The sequence below is a fragment of the Puntigrus tetrazona genome, chromosome 14, assembly GCF_018831695.1.
Source record: "Puntigrus tetrazona isolate hp1 chromosome 14, ASM1883169v1, whole genome shotgun sequence".
NCBI lineage: Eukaryota > Metazoa > Chordata > Actinopteri > Cypriniformes > Cyprinidae > Puntigrus > Puntigrus tetrazona.
Genome location: NC_056712.1, coordinates 1826434 through 1837602, shown reverse-complemented (window position 1 = coordinate 1837602; position 11169 = coordinate 1826434). Strand labels below are relative to the sequence as shown.

Sequence of the window (11169 nt, the reverse complement as noted above, 5' to 3'; positions counted from 1 at the left end):
AATCCATTTCTTTTTTTCTTCGTTACAGACATGTGTCCTGACCTTCAAATGTTTCCCATAAAGTTTTCAAGCCAGAAAATAACCATTTTAAAATTTTCTGATATTCCCAATTTATCCATAATCCCAAAGTGTTTGTACTCTGTATCATTCGAATATGAATTGTACCTCAAGGCCATGCAAAGCTAACACTACAAAGCAATACCTCAAACATCTAATTGACAAAGACTTAATGCATTTTCCACCGTAGGCAACTACCGACCCGTCAACATTAGCTACTTTCAGCAAACCACAGCTTATAAAAAAATGGCCAGATTTTCCCTCAAAGTCAAGGTATATAGAATCAAAATCCTTTGCAAGAGCCCCAGCTGTTTCTATTTGGGCTGTGAAATGCACTTGCCTCTTTTTTTAAAAAGCAGCTGCACTTCAAATGACTTATTCACTGCCAGAAACGGGGATTTTTAGCAAGCTTCCTGCAGGCAACTGCATTTTCCACGCATTCAAAACTTTTTTTTAAACAACGTCAGCATCGCTTTTCTTTTATTCAGCATAGATCTGTGTCAACATTTAGCTGACATGGAGGACTAAGATTTTCCTCTGACAGCATTAGAGAGCTAAACCCAAAATGTATAAAGCGTGTACAATCGCGCTTTCGCAGAGCTGAGGGATGACGGGTTTGCGAGTTACAACAGAGGTGATAGACCAGATGCCTTTGATCTCTGCGAAATCGTCACCTGTTGTTTTAGACTTTCTTGCAGTAACGATTTTCATTTTTTTTTTTGTTTTCGTAGAGCAGCCGGATCGTTCTATGTCAAACCGCTTACGGCAGCAAATAGCTATGACCATTACCCCCGAGGAAATCAATGAACATGTGTTTAACGTGGAGTTGAAAGCCAATCGCTTTAATACACCATTAAGCCAGTTATGCGTGAAAGAGACCTAGTTCTTCTCTCAAAAATGGAGTTTCTCTCATATCTTGCCTTATTTTAGGCGTTATTGCATTCCTTAGAGTTAAAATAAGGTCTTTTCCATGCTGTGCTCTTTCTTCGCATTGGTTTCCAACTCCTCCCAGACAAAATAGAAGAAAAAAATGCAGACGCCAGCGATGAATGCACCATTGTGCTTCAGTTCGTATGTTTAGACCATAATGATCCGATTCCATTCTAGACGTCACTTGCTATGCCCTTTTACCCAAGCCAACAAATTCATTGCTTTTATTTGGGTCAATGACGGTTCCTCAAATCATAAGTAGAAAATAATGACCGCCGTGATCAAAGTTTATGGTTATAATTTAAGTGGAGCACTTCAGTAACACCGCGTGGCGCAGTTAAAGGCGAGAGCCATCGCATTGGCCATCTTTATCCTTGGACGCTGAGGTCAGTTCTTATGTCTGAGGTGCATTCACATCATTTTCTCATCTCCATTACTGCCTGCACTCTCTGTGAACTTGACTTTAAGTGTAACTGCAAGCCAACCGCTTCAATTTCACGTCGTTTCATTCATCACTCACTTTCTCCCCTCATTGTTTTCTTTCTCCTGAAAAAGTCTCTTTGCTCTGTGCTTCAAAGCTTGTAGACTCAAGGTCAGATCTTACGGGAGATAACATTTCAAAGGTTGGCTGCCTTTTATTGCTCCGTTATCTTATAGAAAGTGTGAAAATAGACGCGTTCGTGCAGGTTTATCTACTCCTCGGTCTGGCCGTACATTAAAGATTTTCCAACACAAATTCGTTCAGTGGCGCACTTGTTCGTTACCAAGGTTAAATACACAGTTACAGTGATTCAGTGTGTTTTTTAACGGTTCTGCATGAAATTTATATCTATTTCATCCGTTTAAGAGAATTACGGCTGCGCGTTTTTTACAGATGGCGCTGTGAACGCTCGCAGATATATGGGGACCGTGCATTTGTTTCCGGAGAAACGCCTTGGCAGTTGTCAGCCGCTACGAGGCAGTTTGTTCTGTGACAGTTGTGCGAAACATCCTGTCAGCTTCCAACACGGCTCATCATTAATGCCTAAATGATTACGCAGCCACGAAACAAATACATTATTCATCAAAAAGACACTGCAGAAGGAAGGCTACACACAAAGATCTCGCCCCTAAATCTGACTTCAGACAGTCACACACACACACACACACACACACACACACTCCTGCTGTTCGCGCACAAGCGACTACAAGAGATTTACATTACACTCAGAGCTTGTTTGTTCTATGGGTGCCGGGTTCGGTGTTAATGTCATTTCCAGCCTTTGGATATTTCTCTTTGCCTTGTCAGCATCTGACAGACATTTTCTGAATTCCCGTGAGATGCGCAGTAGAGCATTTTTAAAATAGGGATGTTTTGTTCTAAGTGCTGTTTTCATGCGTTTCCTTTAAATGGAAATCTTGGGCTTGTAAAAGATCCTGCATATAAAAAAGAAAAAGAAAAACAAACAAAAAAAATAAATAAAGCAAGTTATTATTGTAAAACTGTTTGAAAAAATAGAGAAATTCTGTAAAATTCTGTAAGAGGAAGCTAAAAGCTAATTTATATTCTCCAAAATAAAATGCATGAATAATAGACTTAACATAAGACTTGATCAATGTAAGATTTAAAATAAGAATTGTAAGGAATATTAAAACTGTCACATTACGAAATTAGGAAATGTGGGTTTAAATGAAAAATAGCCTATAAAAACATATCGTATGTTGAGAAGCTAGTAATTAAAAACTAGTATCAATAAATATTTTAGTGTCTTTCTCCAGTATATCTGTATCTATCCAGCCAGCCTTATTTTCTTTTTTATTATAACTATTAATGCAATTGCCCATGACCTCACAGTCATAAAATCTGTTAGCGCTCCACAATAAAATGTTTATTTATTGACATAAGTTAACATAAAACAACAAAATAAGAAAAAAATGCTAAAGCGTTAATTAATCTCAATGTGAATTTAATTAACATTTACAGACACATTGTTAAATTATTTGTACTTGTAAATATTACTTATTGAACTAACAATTTACAGATCCACTTTTGTTAAGTAACGTTAACAGATATTAATAAGTACTATAACAAATGCATTGCTCATTGTTAGTTATATATAATATTTGGCCAGTAGCTACCAAAAGCAGCACTGCCATCTAACTCATGTGAACTTTAAACCCACAACCTAGAGAATAAATCAGAAATAATTTTAAATGAACCAAAATGTGAAAAATGAATTAATATTTCAAATATAACAAAATCTGCAATGCAGTGAAATGACTGCATCCGTTTTTTCTCAGACTTTACTGAGCATGTGCTGAATGAGCGTCGTAACTCTGGCTTTTTTACTCAAACAATTTACAGCCCCCTTTTCTCTCTAATATCACTGAATGCTCTTCTATCACCTCGTTTGATTGCAGCACTCAAGGCATCTACAAGCAGGCTCGAGTGGCCCCTTGATGGCATTTTCACACCGTTTTCCTCGCTGAATGTACTATACCACATGCTTTTAATTACAGTTCCGCAAGCCGAAACACCGATGGGTCCATCTATGTTCTCATTGTATCTTGACTTTGCAAGAACAAAGATTCTGTGCAGGAGCTACCACTATCTCTTAATATCCAGATATTTAATTATGCATTGCAATGAGAATAACTGCATACGGCCTTTCAGGCAAATGATTCTTTTAGACATATTAAAAATGCTTCATTAGCCAAGACGTTACTTTTTTTTTTTAAACCGAAATAATATTTAACGATGCTATTTAACATGCATAACATGTAAATAATGTGTGTTTTTAACAAATGAAATGTGTTGCCCTTCAGTACTACATTATGTATCCAATAATGAGAACAAGTCAATCAAAAAGCATCTCTTCTGGCAATTTGCTGTAATATTCCAGTTCAGACGTCACAGCCTTTCAAGAAAATGAATGTGCCTGCGGGCCGAATAGTTACTCAAGAGGTTTGGATACTGACTCTGTGAATCAAGGCTCTACCCATCATGAATATATCATTACAGTTCAGAACCAGCAAAAAATGCTTTTCTGAAATCGGCTATCCATAAACCGAAAGTGCAATAAGGGAAGAGGAGACTTATTTAGGAGAATTCGGAAACTGCCTGAGAGCGTAGCTGAAGTGAGTAAGAACGGCTTGAGGACAAGCCCCCAGCAGCCAGCAGCTAGCATCATTCCCATCGATTTGAATCTGAAGCCAACTACCTTCAAACCGCTCGACATAATTCACTGCCAATGGCATCAAAGTACTGCAGCACTGCCGGCGTTCTCAGGCTTCAAAACTTTCTCTTCAATCAGCCACTAGTCCTTTATTCCAGCCTCCACACGGCAGTAAGGAAGTTACCATAATGCTCTGGAAATATATTTCTGTAATTTATTCCTGCATCTCAAATTGCATGCAGAAGACTGATTGCACACTCTCCAGACGCATGAATTTAACGCAATTCAAATGCATAGGCAAAACTGCATGCGCACAATTTAAAAAAAAGCACATAAAGCATACTGGAACCAGATGTATATGTAATGAACTTAATACTTCAGCATCAGTGAAACAGCATCGCTCCCTCTCATTGCGAGTAAACCGATTAGAGCTCACAATTTATTTCAAATCAAAGCATGACGTCTCCATCTAGAGCAGCAAGTGTTCTGCTGGTCAGGCCCCTCATTGATGTGCAAGGCATGTGCGGCCTGCCCATTCTCAGCCACACCAGGAAACAGCTACACAGAGGCTCATTGTACCAGGCAAAGGAAATCACTTCATTTGAAACTGGATGAAAAACATTCTCTCACATCGAGCATTGTAGCCATTGCGCCGCTTTTCTTTTTTCCATCGTGGGGGGGAAACATTTGCGTCACTTTGAGCTGCAACTGCTAAGATAAGTTGCAAGCATCTTTAAAAAGGTATTGAATTATGAATGTAAATAAATTGAAAACAGTGTGCATAAGGTACCCCAGAGTTTTTGAATATAGCAGCGATACAGAGCCTTATTTACATTTATGTAAACAAGCAAACTAATTAAAAATAAATCAACCAGTCAAGAAATTCATAAACCGTATTTCTGCACTGAGAGGAAATAACAAGCTTGTCTGATTTATGGTACATGCAATTGCTGTATCATTTTTTCAAGTATTTAACTACAAATTCAGCACTAAGTCTAATGCAAACTCGTCTTAGCACCTTGGACAGCAACTGTGACGTCCACAGTAAAAGACGATCTGATTTTAGTAAATAAATGAATTATCCAACATCTCAAGAGGACAATCGAGCAAGTCGGTGTGTCATGATACACACAGAGAATTCAGGCAAACAAAAATTATCAAATCATTTTCCGGTTCATTTCTTTTTCACCAACAATGCTTCATGGCAGCAAAAAAACTAGGCAAATACAATCACCTAGCATATATACTGAGCCACCCCCACACACAAACTAACACACACACACACACACACACACACACACACACAGACTGCCGTGTGCCATTAAAGGAGATCAGCCGTGCTGCAGAATACTGCTCAATCCACATCCATCACTGAAGGCATAAGAAACTCTGCATTTTTACTAATTCACTTCAAGCTGAAATGACCTGATTTTAGAGCCACAAACATACGTGGAAAATAATATTCTCCTCAACACCAGAGTAACCTTTTACTTTTTTCCGTTTAATGCAATGGACAAATAATTCTATTTTACATAAAGAGTCTTAAAATACAGCACTTATAAAAAATTTGATTAGCAGAAAGCAGAGATAAAATTCTTCAAGTGCAAAGGCACTTCTGGAACCAGGAATTTGTGTTGCACTCACCATCCAACATGTTCTACAGGAATGTCATTTCAACAACCCTGTCATCTGAGAGAAAATATATTTCATATTACAAAAAAAGCATGGAGCTGTAAGCTATACATATTCTTGCGACAACTGCTACAGTCTTTACGTTTCAAGTAGAAGAAATAATTTAAACCTTAGAGAAAATAATATATCATCTTTAAATTGAGGGTATGTATACAGCCTCTAAAAGAAGATGGAAGGCTTAGGTCTGTGATGGTGTTATCATTGTCTCTTGTGGTTGAATACACAGATGATACGGGTTTACAGGGACTCGATCTTACAACTGACTCATCGCAGTTTGTTTCTCCAGAACTTCGAGGTAGTCTGGCTCGGTTTTCAGCTTGTTGGATAGCAAAGGATGCTCGTTTTTGGACTGTGCAGCATATTTTCTGGGGGTCCCGTAGAGCACGGTTTTGTTTAATCGATCCTGGTTGTGTCGCCGGGTGGTTTCGTAGGGGGGGATGAAGGACTTTTTGGGTAAAGTGCAAAAGTTATAGCTGAGCGGCCCGGACTGGGGCAGATCCTTCGCTCTCTCCACAATGTTCTGGTAGAGCAGTTCCGGCTCACGATTGGCGCACGGTTGCTTGTCAATGAACTCCACTGTGCTTATGGTGAAAGCTGGGCTTCGATCAAGCTCCTCCTTCTTGGGGTCAAGAGCGCTGAAGCTCAGTTCTTTTAGGTTCCGATAGTAGGCCACCTGCTCGTTCTCTTTCTGCATGTAGATGGGATTCTGACACATCTGGCCCACGGGTGGAGGGATGTAGTTATACACGTGGTTGTCGCTTTTGTCCACGCTGGCGTCCGCGTTGTACGAGCCGTACTGTACTTGGAAGGAGTTCAAGTCCAAATGGTTATTGGTGCCCGAGGGAACGTTCTCCACTCCCTTGCGACGTTTGAGGACGAACACGAACAATCCTGCCCCGAAGCACACGGACAAAATGAACACAACGAGCAGGCCTAGGATGAGAACGGACAAGGGCACCTCTGGAGGCATTTCGGGCATTCTGTCCGTAGGGGTTACGGCAGAGGAAGGGGTCGCCTCAGTGCTCGAGCTCACGACAGTGGGGGGCTTAGTCACAGGAACCTCATCAGTCTCGGGGCAGATGGCATCGTTTCGGAGCGAGCGCAAGAGCCGACCTGCGTGCTTGGAGGGTGAGTCACACGTGATCTCATTCACCACCACGCTGGTGCTGGACAGCTCCATCCAGTTCTTAAGCTCCACAATGTCGCAGGTGCAGTCCCACGGATTCTCCTGGAGGTCGATCTGAATGAAGGCAGAGAGCTGGTCCAGCACTCCGCGTACTGGGAGGTGGGAAAAATGGTTGTTTCGGAGATTAAGCCTTGTCAGCATTGTACCTCCAAACACGTTGTCGGGAAGGGATCTCAGCAGGTTATTATTAAGGAACAATAGCTGCAGATTGTGCAGCGAGTTGAAGGTGTGGGGTAAAATCTCTTTAATGATGTTGTATTCCAGGTAGAGATACTGCAAGCTCTGCAGCCCAGCAAATAAGGACTGGGACAGGCTTTCAATGTAGTTGCCGTTTAGATAGAGCCTCCTTAGACTTGTTAGATTCTCAAAGGCTCCGTCCTGGATGATTGCTATTCTGTTATTCCCTAAGTGCAGGAGCTCAAGGGAGCTGTACTCTGTCAGATCCGTTCTGTATATGGTCTGCAAATAGTTGCCGGTTAAATGCAGCTTCTTTGGATACGACGGTTTGGGTTGAAGTTCAGAGATGTTCTGAAGCTTCCTCTCCTGACAATTGATGTTTAATCCACTGTCGGGATTTTGCGACGTGCACACGCAGATGCTCGGGCAGGTCATGGGAACCGGCGAGCGCGTCTGGTATACCATGATAGGCCCGAATACGTGTTTATCTCTGCTGGATGTGACACGCGGAGTGGGGCGGTATCTCATTTTGGGGGGGCCGGAGGCCTTGGGGGCTCTCGTCGGGGTGATTCGAGGCCGCAGGGTCGGAGACGGACCCTGGTACTGTGAATCAGATGGCGGCTGCATCGCGCGATGACTCGCGTCTCCAGGATTGCGCCTGGGGCAAAGGTCTTGCTTGATCAGCTGCGTGACGTCTTTACCGTGCAGCCTGAATGGCGTCTCACAAACAATATCCCCCACGAAGACTGAAATTGTATCCAGCCAGGCTTTCAGGGGTATCAGATCGCATGTGCAATTCCACGGGTTCTCTTCCAGCTGAATCTCCATTATTCCACCTATATGCTCTAAAACACCAGCAAACGGCAGCATCTTCAGTCGGTTTCCCCTTAAATCCAAATGCGTCAACATGACAAAGCGGAATATGTTGTTAGGTAGAGAGAGCAAAAGGTTGTCGTTGAGTATCAGTACTTTGAGTTTATTCAGTTTGTTGAAAGCTCCAGCTTCTATGGCACTAATGTAATTATAATCAGCTTGCAAATACTCCAAACTCTCCAAACCAGAAAAAGTGTCCTCTCTTATGATCTCCAAGTTATTATTATTGAGATGCAAACGCTTCAAGTTTTTTAACCCATTGAATGCCCCCGTTTTGATCTCCTGCAAGCCATTGTTACCCAAATGAAGAGACGTTACATTACCATAATTGAGGAATTCGTTCGGGCTTATCTTGGTGAGAAAGTTTCCATTCAGAAAGAGCTGGCTGATTTTGTTTTGCGGAGGCTGGAAATGACTGACCGTGGTAAAACCCTTGTTTTCACAATTGATATTCAACGCGTTCTCCTTTTCCTCGCAGGTGCACCGGTTCTTGCAAATGTCTTTGGAAGTTTTGCGGCTGTCTGTCTTTGAAGGGAAACTGGTGACTGTTAAAACGCTCAGCAAGAGAATGTTGTTCAGCATTTTTACAGCAATAATGCCGAAAGCCCCAGCATTAATGTGCAAATCTCAAAACAGGCATGCACAGCCCCGAAGAAGATTTCAAAAGGCGCACAGAAGCGCGCAGCTCTCCATTGACCCTCCTTAAATCCCAAAAGGCGGAATAGAGAAGACATCCATCACCGAGCGCACTGTGACCGCTGCTGGACAGAACGCATCATCGTCCCTCGCAGTGATAGTGAAATCCCGGACTAATGGGCAAGCATTCGTGCAGCAGTTTAAAGCGCATCCGAGGCGCGCAGTTCTGGGTCTCGGAGCTTAAACTGTCCTCTTTCACCTGCAGCGCGAGCGATATTCACACGAAAGCAACTTCACGCCTGTGATCCTGCATGGCGACAGTCAACTTGACGGTGCGTGATGCGCGGGATAACTGAGCGCTGCGCGAGCGAGCTTCAGAGTGAGAGAGATGGACTCCGCGCTTGCTCACTCACTCCCACCAGGAGAGCGCGCCTGTGTGTGTGTGTGTGTGTGTGTGTGTGAGAGATGAGTGTGCGAGCTCTGCGTGGAATTCCGACGTCACCGCTCTTCAGTGAGTAGATGGTTTGCTTTCCTACTCCATAACCTTATTTTAATGAGCGCTTATTACCATTTATATACTTTAACTGATCGGTTTTTGATAAATGATGTTTCAGGATTAAATTGGTAACATTTTATTATTTTTGTGCCTGATAATTATTGCACTTAATATATTTATGAAATATTGCTGTGACTGTTCTAAGGCGTCTTGAAATATTAAATTATCGCGCTAGTTTATAAGATATTTATTTATGCCTTATTGTTTAATTTATTGTTTAACGTATGGTAGTGTGCACTTTATATCTTCTATTTATTCATTATTTCGAAGAAGAAGAATGTCGTCTTTATATAATGGCTTTATATAATGCCGTCTGTTTTTTCTTCTTCTTCCCGTTTTTGTTTTTTTTTAATAATTCATGCATAACGGATTTAACATTGCTCTGTAAAACAGTAAGATTAAAATGAGAGAAAATAAACATAAAAAAAAAAAAAAAGAAGATCTCTGTGTCGTTTCTGTAGTTAAAGGAACTCTGTAATATACAAAAGTAGACGGTCTAATCATAATACGCCACTAGGGGGCGCAAGTAGCTCCTATATATATATATATATATATATATATATATATATATATATATATATATATATATATATATATATATATATATATATACAATTTTTAGGTGTCAAGGCATTTTTAGAATGATGCAAAATATGTCTTAATGTCAGAAATAGACAAGAAACGCAGCATCACTGCTGTGAGCATGTACAGACACACATACTCAGACCCAGACACACATTTGCAGAAGTAACTAGCTATTTGCAGATAGCATCTCCAAGAAAAAAAAAGTCTTCGGATTGAATTGGTATTTATTTTGCCTAGCCGTACCACTTGTTTATTTACCGACTGCTGCTTGCCAAAGCGAAATTTGAGACTTATTATATGAGTCATTGTAATATTAAGAACAAGCTTAAATTGCAATTACAAAACACCTTCAAGGCAAAAGGTAATCTGTCATAAATTATTGATTTACATGCTGCAAACTGGCAATAGCAACCATCAAAGATAGCCAAGAAAAAGACGACAATATGCCTAAAGCACTTAGACCAAAGGAGAGTGTTGCAGCTGCGTCAGTTTTTAATAAATTATGATGATTATAATAATGATAATAATAATAATAATCATAATAATTATTATTATTATTATTATTATTATTATTATTATTATTATTGTTATTATTATTATTAATATTATTATTTAACAAAAATGTTCTTGTTTGCTATAAATCTTGAAGGAAATATGATGTATTAAACAAGTATATTAATTTGTGGAGGGTAAATACAGAAATGTTACATTAAAGTGTGGGAAACAACAAAATAATAAATGAATACATTAATTAATTTATAATAATAATAATAATAATAATAATAATAAGAGACTTATTTGAGACTTTCGTCCAAAATTGGTTTTGTTTAAAAACAAACATATTTGTATTGTGTATATTTATTATATATATATATATATATATATATATATATATATATATATATATATATATATATATATATATATATAAAGAGTACATATAAAATAAAATAATTAATATATACATTAATAAACATTTAATATATAAACATAATTTTCCTGCATATGTTTTGCATTTATATACATAAATATACACAGTATACACACACATATATATATTATGTATATCATGCAAACAAAACATTATGGATGCGATTAATCATGATTAATCATTCGACAGCACTTATTTATTTATTATTTCAAAAGTGTTCACAATATTCTGAAACAAATGTGTTAGGACTCCCGATATAAATGAATATAACTAAATCAAGCACCCGTCAAGAAGACACAAGAGCAGAACCTTAAATAATAACTCATTCATCTATCTTTGCGTCATAGTTATTTCACTAATTAGTCCCCATCGGTCAGATATCTGAGGTTGT

General features: G+C 39.4%; 1 protein-coding gene across 1 annotated transcript; it reads right to left on the bottom strand.

Annotated features, from left to right (window-relative positions):
* Positions 1-5622: 5622 nt before the first annotated feature.
* On the bottom strand, positions 5623-9607 carry slitrk2 (SLIT and NTRK-like family, member 2). Its single transcript, XM_043256567.1, has one exon. It carries the CDS (start codon positions 8650-8652, stop codon positions 6088-6090), a length of 2565 nt encoding a protein of 854 aa, XP_043112502.1. The 5' UTR covers positions 8653-9607; the 3' UTR covers positions 5623-6087.
* Positions 9608-11169: the final 1562 nt, after the last annotated feature.

What these genes read in the sequence shown, in the direction of transcription:
- slitrk2 (XM_043256567.1), bottom strand. Translation starts at nt 8,652, where the DNA reads ATGCTGAACAACATTCTCTTGCTGAGCGTTTTAACAGTCACCAGTTTC.